This window comes from Lutra lutra, chromosome 14 (genome assembly GCF_902655055.1).
Source record: "Lutra lutra chromosome 14, mLutLut1.2, whole genome shotgun sequence".
Taxonomy (NCBI): Eukaryota; Metazoa; Chordata; class Mammalia; order Carnivora; family Mustelidae; genus Lutra; species Lutra lutra.
Window position 1 is genome coordinate 45,998 of NC_062291.1, and position 15,295 is coordinate 61,292.

The 15,295-nt window shown below is 56.4% G+C and overlaps 2 protein-coding genes across 2 annotated transcripts in view; both read left to right on the forward strand.

The window, feature by feature from the left end:
* LOC125085087 (ATP-sensitive inward rectifier potassium channel 12-like) overlaps nt 1–15,295 on the forward strand; it is a 157,431-nt gene that overhangs the window by 440 nt on the left and 141,696 nt on the right. The window lies entirely within an intron of this gene.
* On the forward strand, nt 207–5,917 carry LOC125085088 (inward rectifier potassium channel 18-like). Its single transcript, XM_047703243.1, has 2 exons — nt 207–829; nt 3,013–5,917. The coding sequence occupies exons 1-2, from the start codon at nt 580–582 to the stop codon at nt 4,350–4,352; spliced, it is 1,590 nt and encodes a 529-aa protein (XP_047559199.1). The 5' UTR covers nt 207–579; the 3' UTR covers nt 4,353–5,917.

Here is a 15,295-nt window from a genome sequence, read left to right on the forward strand (position 1 = left end):
GAGTGTCCTTGGGATGTTTGTCAAGTTTGTGTTTCTAGGGTTTCTACTCATGGGTCCTCTTCCAGTTCTTTCTTTGTGGAGCAGCATTCACCAAGAGCCTGGGAGGGGCTCCCCACACCCCTAGCATCACATGCAAACACACACACACACACATATGACAGGATGGGGCCATGGAAAGTTGAGGACTGGACCGATACCTGGAGCTCCAACTCTATCTCTAAACCTTAGTTTCTGGGTGACTTTGGACAGTGACTCTGCTCATAGTCTCAGTTGCTAGCTGAGAAACAGGGGGGCAAGTGTCAATGTGAACTTGTTGATTTTCTGTGTGGTTTGAGGAGAACAACAACAGAAGAAGGGTTTCCCAAGCTTGTGTGACACAGTCTGGGTGGGTCCCAGGTGCCCAGGCCAGGGAGAAACACCAGGAGTCACTGCAGTTCCCTCCCTGGCCTGGGAGCTGGCCAGGTGTGGGTCTCCCCAGCTGATGGGAGCAGCGTGCCAGGCTGGGCTCTCTGACCTTTGATTCTTCCGATTCTGTCCCTTGCAGGCCTCGAGCTGCTCAGAGCCCCAGTCGGAGCAGCCATGATGCACTGGATGTCCCTCAAGACATCCAGGTCACATAAACCTGCCCCCTGTGGTCCAGTGGCCTGCCACCAGCATCTAAGTACCTGGGCCCTGGTCTCCTTTGCCTGGAGGGCCCAGGAATCTGGTGCTGAGCCATCTTCTCGGTACAGTACCCGGGGTCCCCACCACCCCCGGCTCCCTGTCTCTTGGCCCAGGCAGAAGCAGCATCCACCATCACAGCCCCAGGCCTCAGTTCCTCAGACCTATGGTGAGGTGGCCAGCTGGAGTAGCTGCGGGGGTCGGTGGCAGTGTGAGAAGAGGCCCCTGAAGAGCCTGACATGCCCACGACAGGAGACCTTGCATTAGCTAGATTGGTTCGAATTTCAGCTCTCTTGCTTATTGGCTGTGTGACTTTGGGGAAGTCACTTAACCTCTCTGAATCTCCATTCATGGTAGAAGTAGTGATGGCAGCCACCTTCTTAGGGTTTTGCAAGGAGAATCTAAGACCATTTGCTAATGTGTCTGGCCTGCTTTCTCTGCAGTTTGAGGAGTGGGCAGTAAGGGCCGTGAGTGTTACATACGAGCCTGCTCTGGGGATTCAGAAGCATCTGGCAACGGAGACAGACCCTAGGAGGGATGTGCAGCTGGCTGCTCATGTGGACTTCTCCCTCACCTGTCTCCCAGGTGTTCGAAGCGGAGGTCAGATGTTGTGCTCCCTCCGAGGCCCTGGCTGCACCTGGTCACACAGACGGGGGCTAAATCCCAGTGTTGCCTCCCCCTGGCTGTGTCGCTTCCTGTTTCTGGGTTTCTGGTGGGTGCTCGGCCACCTGGCTCTGCTTCTGGACCACCTTCCCTGGGACCTTCTTATCTGGGGCCTCATTGTCTTCTGGGCACTTGAGGGCTCCCAGCCTCATCTTAACACTGGCCTCCCGGTGTGATCAGGTGGGGATTTGGGGTGGATGGGGTCCCCAGTGGTGGAGAGGAGTATGTCTGACTCAGCGTCCTGGCCAGGCCAGACGGCTAGTGTTCTCCCCCTCCTTCCAGCTCAGCCCTGCTGAGCCAGGCTGAGGGCCTGAGTGCCTGCAGCCCTGACGCTAAGGGCTAGATGGCCTCAGTGACCACAGCTCCAGGCAGCACCATGGCCTCTGGCCTGCAGGTGCCTCGGCCTGGCACCAACAGGCCAGCCCGGAGCCGGTGAGGCCCTGGGGGAGGGGCCGCTGCCAGCCCGTCTGGGGGCTGAACATGGGGTATGAGCCTGAAAGCAGTGTGTCCAGCTGCAGGTGTTATGCTATGGGACATGCCTGAGAGAGCTTGGTGTGCGTACGTGTGTGTGTGTGTGTGTGTGTGTGCGTTTGCGACAAGCCCACCAAGTGCTCCCCTGAATGGGCCAAGGACAGTGGCGCTCTGAGTGTTTCCCTACATGCTGTCATTTAGAGCTGAGAAAGGCAGTGATGGGAAGGCCACTGGGATGGGGTCAGTCATTGACCTCTCTGGGCACTGACCCGTGGACTCTCTCCTAGTTATGGATGGAGGCTGTGGTATATGGGCGCTGAGAGTGGGTGTCGTTGGTCACAGGGCTTGAGCATCAGGAGGGCATCCTCGGGGCCAGGCTCTGCTCGAGGCCTGGGGGGTGAGACAGCAGTGAACCACACAGCAAACTCACGATGCTCGGGAGGCCAGTAGTCTCATGGTGGGATCGGTGGGTGAGTGCGACCCCAGGCCTGTCCTTCCCGTTACTGTTACTACTGTTACAGTGTCAAAAGTCAGTGCTTTCGGGTTACCGTGAGGACCTGGGTGAGGGGTTACAGTCCCCCATGGGTTCAGGAAGCTGCTCCTGGGCACGGAGGCCAGGGACTGAGGGAGGTGAGGCAGCGGGAGGGTGTCTGGGCCGAGAGTGTGAGGGCCAGTCCTGAGGAGCAGCACACAGGCTTGGAGCTGCGGCGGGTGAGAGGAGGTGCCTGGACCTGAGATCTGAGGGGTCCCGGACTCCATTCATGCAGGCCTCGCAGGTGCCAGCAGAGACTGGCTTTGAGCAGAGGACAGCCAGGCTCCCCCGCTGCCTCTGGACCGGAGTGGGGGCTGGAGCACAAAGGCTGGCGAGGCGGCCGCCGTGCTGGTCCAGGTGGGTGATGACAGGGACTCAGGCCACAGCTGTGGGAGAAGAGGTAGGATCGTAAATACACTTTGGAAGAGGAGCCTTTGGTAGGGGGGCGCTCAGATGGGCTGAGGATGAAGCCAAGGCTTTTGGCCAGAGCTTCTGGGAAGCTCCAGGTCTGTTTTCCAAGCCGAGAAGGAGGGTGGGTGGGTGGCTGAGGAGGGGAGATGGAGAGCTCCATGGGGGGTGAGTTAGGGTGCAGACGGTCACCCGCCACGGCCTAGGGCCCCGGGTGGGGGCAGAAGTCTGGGCCAGGGTGGCCTGTTCCGCCAGCCCCTCTGTCTTCTCTGTTGCAGGAGCCGCCCCCCATGGAACCGGCCCGGGGACAAGCCAGGCACCCCCCATCCCCGGGATAACCTCGGCCGGCAAGGCCAACCCCTACAGCATCGTGTCATTGGAGGACGGGCTGCACCTGGTCACCATGTCAGGGGCCAACGGCTTCGGCAACAGCAAGGTGCACACGTGGCACCGGTGCTGGAACCGCTTTGTCAAGAAGAACGGCCAGTGCTACATCGAGTTCGCCAACATGGATGAGAAGTCGCAGCCCTACTTGGCCAACATGTTCACCATCTGCGTGGACATCTGCTGGAGCTACATGCTGCTCATCTTCTCACTGGCCTTCCTCGCCTCCTGGCTCCTGTTCGGTGACATCTTTTGGGTCATCGCCATGGCACATGGCAACCTGGAGCTGGCCAAGGACCATGGCTGCACGTCCTGCGTGATGCAGGTGCACGGCTTCATGGCTGCCTTCCTCTTCTCCATCAAGGCGCAGACCACCATCAGCTACAGGCTGTGCTATGTGATGGAGGACTGCCTGATGGCTGTGTTCATGGTGGTGGCGCAGTCCATCGTGGGCTGCATCATCGACTCCTTCATGATCGGCGCCATCATGGTCAAGATGGCTCGGCCCAAGAAGCAGGCGCAGACGCTGCTGTTCAGCCACAATGAGGTGGTGGCCCTGCGCGATGGCAAGCTCTGCCTCATGTGGCACGTAGGCAACCTGAGCAAGAGCCACATCGTGGAGGCACACGCGCAGGCCCAGCTCATCAAGCCGCGGGTCACCAAGGAAGGCGAGTACATCCCGCTGTACCAGATCGACATTGACCTCGGCTTCGACAAGGGCCTCGACCGCATCTTCCTTGTGTCCCCCATCACCATCCTGCATAAGATTGACGAGGCCAGCCTGTTGTTTGGCATCAGCCGGCAGGACTTGGAGATGGATGACTTCGAGATTGTGGTCATCCTGGAGGGCATGGTGGAGGCCACAGCCATGACCACGCAGGCCCCCAGCTCCTATCTGGCCAATGAGATCCTGTGGGGCCACCGCTTCAAGCCTGTCCTCTTTGATGAGAAGAACCAGTATAGGATCGACTACTCCCACTTCCATAAGACCTACGAGGTGCCCTCCACACCCCGCTGCAGCACCAAGGACCTGGGGGAGAACAAATTCCTGCTGCCCAGTGCCAACTCCTTCTGTTCCGAGAACGAGCTGGCTTTCCTGAGCCGCAATGAGGAGGACAAGGCAGATGGAGACCAGGATGGGTGCAGCCCCCAGGCCCGGCATGACTTTGACAAACCTCAGGCTGGTGGTGGCAGCCTCAAGCAGTGGCCTTACAGACAGGAGTCAGAGATCTGAGCCACCATGGGCCAATTGCAGCATCCACCCCACCAGGGAAAGGCCCGGTGTCCCTTGAGGGCCCTGGGTTTGAGCAGAACGGGCCAGGTGCCCTGGTTGCAGACTCAGTAGCACTTTAGATGCTTTATGTTTCTTCACAGTGGCCTGGGAAGGTTGGCGGGAGAAGGCAGGACAAAAGCGGGCCGCCGCTGGCCTCAGAGACTGGAGCAGGTGCAGGGAGGTAACCTCTTGGGGTCCGGGCCAGGAGCCAGGGGCTTCTGTCTGAGGCTAGAACTTCTGCCTGCTCAGAGGTGGCTCAGTGGCCATCCGGCCTCTGTGGGTGAAGGCTGGCAGGCTGCAGGGCACCTTGCTAGTTTTTAACTTGGGGAGAAACACTGGTTTTGGCTTTCTCAACCATAGCTTGAGTAAAACTGTTTACAAAAAAAAAATAAAAAATTAACACATGATTGACCAAAAAAAAAAAAATTAATTTCTGGGGATTACAAAAATGGTCAGTGAGAATTCCACTGGTCTGCCGAGATGCGGGTTTTAGATGGGGGCTCCACGAGGTTCCCTGAGGCTGGACAGGCCTCTCCTCCATGAAGGCCGAGTGTGTGCCCGGAGGCGCCGTCCACACAAGCACAAGAGAGGGGCTCATCTGTGGTTCCTTCTGCTCACGGGCAGATTAGATGATGTTTGTCATGGAAAAACCAAGACCATGTTAATGATCATAATAAAAGCTTTCCAGAGTCACAGAGGTAGGGGTAGGGGCTAGGAAAAAACTAGTTTGAGCTTTTTGGAGTTTAACTTTTGTACCTTAGAGGTGCGTCTCAGGGCTGGATATGGGACCTGCCTGCCATGGAGGGCCCGCTCTCCTACTCCCACCAGATTTTCCTGTTTTATTTCTCTCCTTTTCTGCCCGATAGCCTCCACCCTTTCCGCAGTGAGGGGCGCTTGGAAAATGTTGGAGTAGATGGCTCCGTGGGAAGGGAGGGCAGGTTCCCAGATGCCCAGGAAGCAGATTGACCCTATTCCCACAGGACCCCAGTGTAAGTCGTGCCTTAGAGATCCCAAGGGCCAGCCCCGGTTGTTTCTGTTTTACTTGGACCCACCTGTCCTCCCAGCTGCCCCCGATTCCACCACGAAGCCCACACCAGCCTGTGTGTCTTGGCCTGCTGTCTGTACCTGGGGCAGCCTAGGTGAGTGCAGGGGCGTCCCAGCCAGGCTGTCCCCGCTGAAGGGAGGAGGAATGATCTTAGAAGAGGTGTGCAGTTGTCAGCCAAGATGACTGGAAGTGGCGCTTGCATCCTGGCAGCCTCATCAGGAAGAAGTTTGCAGCTATTGGCTCTGCTGGCCTAGAATCAGGCCTCTGGGCCACGGGCTGCCCAGCGTGGGCTTGTTCTTGGTAGAGGACACAGCTGGCGGGGATGGAGCAGGCCAGGCCCTTCCCAGGACAGCTAAGAATTTTGTCCTCTCGAATGACCAGGCCTGTAAGGAAGTCCTTAATTAGAAAGCCCATATGTGTCTCCCCAGCCTGCCAACCTCGGCCTCCCCAACCCATGCCCTCCAAGACAGCTAGGCACCTAGGACCCTGGCCCAAGTGAGGAAACTGAGGCAGACTTCAAGGTCATGCAGTCGGTGGGTGGGTCTTGGGAGGCCGGGAGAGGCCAGGGGCCTGGGGTGAGCGTTCTTGCCTCTCACCTCCTCTTCTACCCAACCCCAGGGCAGCTGGAGACCTGGCCTGAGGTCTGAGGCCTTGGAAGATCTGGGCATGAGCTATCGGTTCCCACCCATAGACACCCCAGGTCCGTGCCCTGAGGGATGCCTGACTCCCAGCATCCTGCTCTAATCTCAGGTCCCAGCTTCATTTCCCGCTGGGGTGCTTCAGGCCGCGGAGGTAGCTCTTTCCTCTCAGGATCTGCTGGAGGGTCCTCAGCTCCTTCCCAGCCAGGGCATTGCTTCCAGCCCTGAGCCTGGCTGGCTTTCTCCATTTCAGCTCTGGGGGGCAAGGGCTCACCTGCCTGCCCCCTCCCAGACTGTCAGGCTGAACGGGGGAGGGATGAGATGGCCTCAGCCACTTGTGGCTGGCACAGGGGCCTGTGTTCTGCTCTGCCTGGCTGCAGGAGAGCCTTAAAGCGCTGGGTGGGGCAGGCTTCCACTGCTACCATCTGGAGCAGAGCCCAGAGCCTCTGGGTCCCCCAAGGCTCCTGCCACCTCAGTGGCTGGGTGCACCTCCTCTCAGGCCTGTCACCCTCCCAGGCCCACACTGGACGGTTCAGCCCCAGACCCTGGGGGAGAGCAGCCCTGAGCTGCCTTTCATCTCTCACCAAAGGCAGATGCTGCGTTTTCAAACTTTTCTGCCCTCTTTTTTTTCCTTCCCTGTATTTATTTATTTATTTATTGCTTGTGCTAAAGACCAAAATAGTCTCCCTCTTTAGTGCACTTGAAACAGGAGGGTGGATGGGAGGAGCCGTGTGTGTCCAGAGCAAGGATTCCGTTGTCCCTGGGGAGTGTGTGCTGGAGGGTGTGTGTGTGTGCCCTTGTATGTGTGAGTGTGTGTGTGTGTATGCATGGGTGTGTGTACATGTGTGTGTGTGGAGAGCACCAACCCTCTGAGTGTGTCACATGCCATGTGTGGTACGTGTGCCAAGCACAGGTGAGTGGGGAGCATTTCTGCACCTGAGTGTGTGTGTTGGGTGTGCGTGTGCATGTGTGTGTGAGTGTACATGGTGTCTGGTCTGTGTGCTGTGCAGGTGTGTGTAGCCATATACTCCCACCCTCACCCTCCCAGGCACTGGGATTTCCAAGAAGGTTCTCGACAGCCAGAACCAGGAAGTGTGGAGGTGGGAGTGGGCCAAGAACATGGCTTCTGGTGCCCTCCTCCCTGACACACTGAGCTGCTTACATGGGAAAGGGGCTGTGCAGGCGTGTGTGTGTGTGTGTGTGTGTGTGTGTGTGTGTGTGTGTGAGAGAGAGAGAGCACCAAGTGTGTGGCATCACATGTGCCATCATCTCATCTCTGTACAAGCATATGTGTGCAATTACAGCTTTGCCTGAGTGCAGGAGCGTGTGGACCCACAGTTCGTGGGAGTGCCATGCAGGTGTGTGCCCATGAGGATCTCCCTGTGTGTGTGAGTCTGGGCTGACGACATGTACGCGGTATGTATGTGTGTATAGGTACACACACGCATAGTTCTCTGTGTATTTGCCCAAAGGGGCATGTGTGTGAGTGTGTGTTTTATATGTGGGTTTGGTGTACTGTTTGCCAAGCTATGGGGCCAGGCACACAGGGTGCAGGACGGACACCAGCTGTGACCATGGGCACAGCTGAACCCAGCAGTCCCGCTGGCCCTGTGCCCTGATTATGTCCACACGGGAATGTGTGGAATGTGTGTGCCGCCATGAGGCTTTTGTGCAACTGGACACGAGGTTCTATCTGCTTATGTGGGTGAGTGCTGTGTACATACGTGTGTGTGTCCCCGTGAACACACAGGTGCACGTGGTGCATTTGGGTGGCGGTGGCGCCCGGCTCCGTGCACAAGCCTGGTGCCTGCCTGTTGGAGGCTGTACGCATGGCACATGGGAGAGCGTGCGGGTCCCAGGAGTGTGTGCATATGAACGTCTGTGGAAGCGATGTATCCACGTGCACTCCTGCACGTGATGCTTGGGACATGGTGGCCACCCCCCTTGCCCTGCTGGTGCTGTGCTCCCCTGTCCCTGACTGCCCGAGGGTCCCGGCGGAGTCCAGGGGGCGGGAGCGGGGGCCTGATGGGACGAAGGCCCCTGCATGGGGTGTCTGCCCTGCTTGAGGTCATAGAATGTCAAATCTATTTGAAATGGTGAAACTGGAGAATTTACATGTTATTTTCAATACATAGTGGTATCTAAAGACATAGACCATGAGACTAGACCACATTAAATGCATTTTGATCTCTTTGAGTGCCGCCGTGTGGAGATGTGAGTTTGAAAATCCCTGCCTGGCATTCTTGGGCTGGGTCAGCCCACTGTGACCCTGGACCTGGGGGGCCAGGATGGGGGTGGGTCCGGCGGGAAAGCTGAGAGAGAGGACAGAGTTCCGCCCACTTGCAGACTCCAGCAAATTCTTCCAGCTGGGACACGCCCCCACGGGCCCCTGTGACCGCACACCCTCTCCCGCACAGGCCCTGGAGTGCGCCCTCCCATCTCCTCATGCTGGATGTGATACTTCCCCAGCTGTGTGACCTTGGGCCACTTCCCTGTCCTCCCTGGGCCCACATGCCCCCCCTTTTACTTCCTTCTGCTGAGATTCAGGGCACGTGTCCACATGCGGCTGCCTGCTGCGTGTGAGAGAATGGTTGCTCTTTCCGAGGACTCCATCGTGGGCGAACCCTGCCAGCAGCCCTGGTTCTCACCACAGTGAAAGGATAGAAAGCAGCGGTGGGCAGGCAGAGGGCCCGAGGACCCTCACTCCAGCCTGGCACAGTGACAGGGAGGAATTGGAGTGGTGTTCTCCCTGGTGAGGCTGGGGTGAGGAGGGCCACAGGGCAAACAGGGGCCACCGGTAGGGACCAGACGACACACAGGGAGGAAGACATGCGAGGCCCATCTAGGGGAAAGGAGGATTTTATCTGTACCAAGCGCTCAGTCTCTAGGGTGTCAGTGGCCTTCTGGCAGAGTCCCAGAGGGAGAAAATTCTTTCCTTTGCCCCAGCTCATTCCCTCACTTGAGAACTTCTCTGCATCAGTGAAGGACCCCAGGGAAGCTTCCTTCTGTGGGATTCAGGGGATGATTCAGTATAAGGAGCTCAGGCAGAGGTGCCATGCAGAGATGAAGGACAGGGGGTCGGGAGGGGCTGGGGGCAGGTCACAATGGCTTCTTGGAGGTTGTTCCTTCAGGTTGAACCTGGAGACAGGAAGACCCTAAAGGTGGTTGGCTTGATCTGGGGGTGGAGGTGGAGATCCCTGCTCCTAGTCCCAGAGCCCTCCTAGATACCCCAGTACTGGAGTTAAGCCAGTTGGGGCCAATGAGCTATGGCTTCACCAGTCCCCCAAGCACTAGCTCCTGCAGACAGGTGTGGGGCCCCAGTCAACACAGAATAAATGTCTATGACTCCAATCAGGCGGCACTGGAGTTCAGCAGTCTTGAGGTACCCGTTGTCCTGCCTGTGACCCTCAGTCAGACCCCAGGTCACTCTCTTGCTTGGTGACCTGTACTGAATTTCTTTTCCCCTGTGCTCTCAGTCTCCCTGTCTATAAAAAAGGGGGGGGGGCGATATTCATAAGATATGCTAGCTCGCACCCTTGTGGAAAGAACAAGAAGGAGCAAGAAAGGACTCAGCAGCCACCTAGCACATACTGGGCCGGAGCCCTAGAGGTTAGGTGGGCGCCCATGAAGGCGGCTCCTGGTTGCAACACCAGCGTTGGTGCAGTGAGCCCATAGTTTACCCTGCGCTTTCCTGCCTCCCTGAGTATGAGATGATTCCAACTCGCAATCTGCTTTAAAAAAGGTAGAAAGGGGGTAGGGGTGGAGAACTTGGTGATGAGCATTTGTCGAGCACTCCCTGAGTTCACATGGGAGATCCCCGAAGGACTGGGTGAAACTGTTTTAGAGGAAATCAGCCGAGGGATACTAAGGGACTTTCCAGGGAGGTGAGTTATCGGATCTGGGATCCGATCCAGGCATGGGTCCCCAAGCGCTCCTTCATTTGATGCCACTGCCCTCCCAGGCACTGAACTGCTCTGGGCCCTCTTCTGTCCCCCAGCGGCCAGTGTTGGGCTTAGCTTCTCAGCCAGTGGAGGGATGATAGCCCTGCTAGAGGGCCTGCCCTGGACTCGGTTTATCCTTCCAAAAGTTCATCTCCTGCAGTGGAGGGACTCAATGACTCGGAAGGGAATCTGGGTTTCCCCTCAGTGTGGAGGTGCCAAGATCAGAGCTGTCTGCAACCCAGGAATAGTGGGAGGCTTCAAAGGGTATACCCCATCATACTACGGCCCACCATCCCCCCAGCACCAGGGTGGTCTTAAAGTCAGAATCAGGCCATGTAACCCCACTGCCTGCCGCCTTCCCTGGCTTTCTGCTCCACTGAAAATAAACCCGACTGCTTTTCCAGCCCCTGAAGTCCTTTTCCATCTTGGTCTGACCTCACCCAGCTAATCCTCTTCTCCCTTTCCCCCTGCCCCTCTCCTCTAGGGTCCTCACCTCCTTATAGTGCTTTGAGAACACTACACTTTCTTCTTCACCCCAGGACCTTTGCATATGTTATTCCTCTGCCCAGAGCATGTCCCCTTCAGTTCTACCTCCTCCTTGTTCCAGCCTAAGCCTTCCCTGTCCCAGGGTAAGGTAATCCATGAAGGCAGGGATTGTCATCTCTTTCACTTGCTGCTGGGTCTCCAGTGCAGGCTGTGGTATGTGCTTCATGTGTATTTGCCTCATGGATGGTTGGGAGGACGGAGTACAGGTCCACTGGGCCTCCTCTGCAGAGGAGTCTGCGGGTCTCACCAACCTACAGCCCTTACTTCTTCCCACTGACCCAGCTTGGGCAGGGCCGACTGTGCCAAGCAATGGCAGTATGGAGCAATCCCTGAGTGGTAAAAGGACACATGCAGGGTGCCACGGGAGGGAAAGCAGGGGAGGCCTGATTAGGGGAACCAAGGTGGGTTCCCCAAGGAAGTGACATTTCTTCTGAGATCTAAGGGATGAGTCATACTTTTCCAAATTTGTGAGGAGTTCCCAGGGAAAGGGGCTGACACAAGCCAAGGCCCTGGGGTGGGAGGGAGCACAAGAAGGAAAAGGAAACAGCTTGCTGGGGGTGGGTTGTGGGGAGGGGCAGGGAAGACCATGGTGGGGCCCAGCCCCCTTTGCTGGTACTCAGCGGCTCTCGGCCTGTGTCACAGCCTCACTGCATCTCCCTCCTGGAATGTCAGCCTCTAGAGAGCAAGCACCATTGTTCTCCCTGGTTCATGGCTGTGCCCAGCGCCCAGAACGTCAAGATCAGGCACCCAGTAGGCGCTCAGTCAGTCGAGTAGTGCTCAATCAACCTGTGGCTCTCCCGAGCTGTGAAAGGACCCATAGGTCAGCAGTCAGCAGGGCTGCTGTCAGCCGTATCCCTGCATGTGGGAGGCTGCAATAAGGCTTGAGACGAGGACTAAACCAGGCCCTGACTTACGCCTCCTTTAAAGTCTGAATAACCTAACAAAATGTTTAGGACGGGAAAACTTGAGTAGCACTGGGAAAGGGTTGGTGCTATGTGTTGTGCGCTCGCCTACGTGACTTCCCACATGCTTGCTAAACAAATGAGAACAATTCGGTTGGGGTCAAAAGTTAGTTGCTGGTCCTTGCTGCCCTAATACTGCTCATAAATTACTTTCAGGTTTGCTGTATCAATACAGAACAATTGTACTAGCATCAGCCGTTTGGTGTCACGAGGTCTGCTTATAGTTAAATGTGAAACTTATTATGGGAACTCGTGGTTGTTTAACTAGACACAGGTGTATTGCTTCTCCTATCACTATATATATGGCCTTAATGCTTTGAATAAACTTAGTACTGTTGGACATCCTCCTCAGTGCTCCTCCTGCCCCCATATCCTTGTCTCTTAATTTCTTTTCACCATCCTCTTACCCTAACGTTCCTGGTCGATTTGTCATGCCGGCCATGACACCTGCAGCAGCAGATCTCCAGCCTTGGGGTGTAAGGACCTGCAGCACCCAGGCTTTTATAGTCTTCTGTGCTATAAAAACAAATTTTATCAAGTAAAATTTTGAAATGCACAAGATAAAACACATAAGGTTGCATTGGAAACCCATTTCCTTGACAGTCATCACCGTATGAGTGAATACATACGTAGTCTGCTAGCAGCTGTTTCTTCCCCAACCGCCCCTGACCGAGAGCATCCCCACCCATGCCCAGGTGGCTTCCCTGCTGCCATCTTCCCTGGGGGATGAGCTCCCAGCAGTACCGAGGGGCGGGGCAATGCGCCCCATTCGGAGGGTGGTGCAATGGCCGCCCTTGGTTGCCTCCATCATAAAAGGAAGGGAAGGCTAACTTTCTCTCAGAGGTCAAGCAACGTGCAAATGTAAAGTCTTCACATTCAAGTGCATGCAGCCTTCATTTAATTCACAGGCCCCAGCTCAGGGCCCTGCAGTTTCCGTTTGGGGACTGGCTTGCTGCTGGGAGGCAGGGAAGGCAAACTCTGTCTGCAAAGGATGTGCGAGTAAATATTTCAGAAATGTGCAGGCTGTGAGGTCTCTGTCGAAGCTGCTGGTGCTGTGGCCATGGGACAAAAGCTGCCGGAGATGGCCTATACATTAATGGCTTCCAATAAAATCCATTAGCTATTGGGAGTGTGTTCCAACAAAACCTCATTTATGGACACTGACATTTGAATTTTATAGTATTTTCCCATGACATGAAATACGACTCCTCTTTTGATTCCTTCCTCCATCGTTAAGAAATGCAGTAACCAGTCTCAGCTGGAGGGCCCACCGATGGCAGGCAGTGGGCTGAGAGCGGCAGGTGCATCAGAAGCCTCACCTTCTGCCACAGCAGGCCTGGGACAGGCCAAACATGTCTCCAACAAGTTCCCAGCTGGGGCTCTGCTGCTGTGGGGACCCCACTCTGAGAATGGCTCTTCCTTATCTGAGGAGATCCCTGTAGTGACAGGGAGATGGAGACCCAGAGGTCTGGGAGTGAAATCCCTACCCTGGGCTGTCATCCCCCTTCCAGGTGGGGATTTGTGAGCCTGGGGTTCCCTACAGAGGTGCCCGTCGGTGATGCAGGAGAGGAAAGAAACGTCTTCTTCCTTCTGTCCTCTTAGGTTCTCTACATGCTGCTCTGCAGGTGAGATGGACAAGAGATGAGTACAGAAAGCAAAGCAGACAGGAGTTTATTAACCCACGTGTTGGACGCACACGGGCAAGTCAGGGTCGAGGAGGTCAAAAGGACACTGACACGGCACCCCAGAAATGTGGTGCAGATAAGGAACTGAGTTCAAGGAGCAGAGGAGTGAGCCAGCAACCTGTCTTGTGGCTCAAGCCAGATTTTTGATGCCCCTTTTCCTCTCCTCATGCCCTGCTCTAGCATCACACTCTTACCTTTTTCATCTCTACAACTTGTTTAGTCCAAATCTGTTTCTCTGTCCCGCTGCTACTGCCTGCTCCAGGCCTCCATCATTGTTTCTTGGATGACTGCTGGTGTCCTCTCTGGCCTCCAGGCCCCTCCTGCTCTTCTTTGCCTGGGCAAGGTGTTTGAGTCCCCCAGCTCTGGGTCTGGGGGCACTGGGCTCCCTGAGCCCCATGGGTCCCCTGAGGCACGTGGGTAGGAGGTTCCGGCAGGTGGAGAGTTTGGCTGGACAAAAAGGAACAGATCAGTGACCTGGCGCCTGGTTCCATCCTCCCCTGACCCTGCCAGCTGTAGCCCCTCCTTGGGACCTGTCTGCAGTCTCACCTCAAGCAGCGATGCTTTCATATGTTGCAGAGAGTTGGGCCGGCCCAGGGGCTGGAGAGCTCTTTCTTTGCCTTCCTGGATCAATGCTGAGATCATTGCTAAGGCCTGGGGCCATTCTCGCTCCTGGCTGAGGCTTGGTACCGAGGTTGGGCTGGAACTCCCAGAGGGCAGCTCTGGGCTGGGGCCAGCCCCCAGGCCAGCTTCTGCAACAGTGCAGTTGCACAAGTGGTACACGACACAAATCCAGTGCTGCCACTCCCAACCGAGACAGCTGCGCAGTCTGAGGCCTGTGGCCTCTCCTTGCTGCCTCGGAGCTCCAGAGGGAGCTGCCCACGGACTCAATGGGGCGAGATCCGCAGCACACGCAGACCATACGCAGTACAGGATGGTGGGGGATGGGGGGCCCAATGGGGCTGATTCTGCAGGTGCCAACAATTTGTGAACTCAGTGATGAGCTAGAACATATTTGAAAGGTGGTACAACCTCCTACCAACACACAGACACACAGATGTGTGCACACACTAGGCACACACACACGCACACATATAAGTGTGATGGAATATTACACAGCCATGAACAAGAACAGCCTCCTGATGCATGGAACAGCGTGGACAAGCCTCAGTTACAATGTCGAATGAAAGGATTCAGACGCAAAAGGACAGATGTTGTTGAAGTCCATCTATATGAAATTCTAGACTAGGCAGTAATCTGTAGTGCTAGACATTAGGACCCTGGTTGCCTGCGGGAGCAGGTGGGCCACTGACTGACTTTCCTGTTGGAGCAGGTGGCTGGAGCTGGACTCGGGGGATAGGCAGTTCCTGCATCGGGAGGAAGGGTCTGACAAGGGGAGGTTCCATGTCCATGTGTCCTGCTCAGCAGAGGGTGGGTTTCACAGTTAAAGTTTGGGGTGAATGATTTGCTGAAGGTCACACTGTCCTGCCCTTGTTGCTTGTCACTGCTGGCAGCTGTCACCCTGGGGGCCGAGCCTGCAAGGGGCAGGCAGAGAGAGGCCAGGAGGCTGGTGGATGGGCTGGGGCTGTGCTGGCTTCTGGTGGAGGACGGGGAGCTGGTGGTCAGAAGGGTGAGTCTGGAGTGACCTGGTGTGGTGAGCCCCTCACTGAGGCGGGTGTGAGGGAAGGGACATATGACACTCAAGACCCTCACTGTTCAGAGACATGGACAGTCTGCTTACCATGAGTTCTGGCCCTCCCAGGAATGACTCAGCACAAACAGCTACTCCCACCCCACCCCCGACCCCTCAGAACGAGGCCCACTTGCCCTGTCCCCATGGAAAAACAGCTGGGCTCAGCCACTGGTACCTGATGGGCAGGTGATGAAAGGTGCATTAGTGAACTCTGCTAAACAGTCTTGTTAGGGGTTGGGGGGGTGGCGGTCCATGAGCCCAGCTCCTCCCTATGAGAGGACCCCAGGGTCCCAGTTCTGAGACACGTGCTCCAAATGGCCATGAGGCCCCAGCCCATGCAGTTCCAGCCACAGAGGTTGAACTGGGCTGGGGTCATTTCTTGAAACTTCTGTTACCC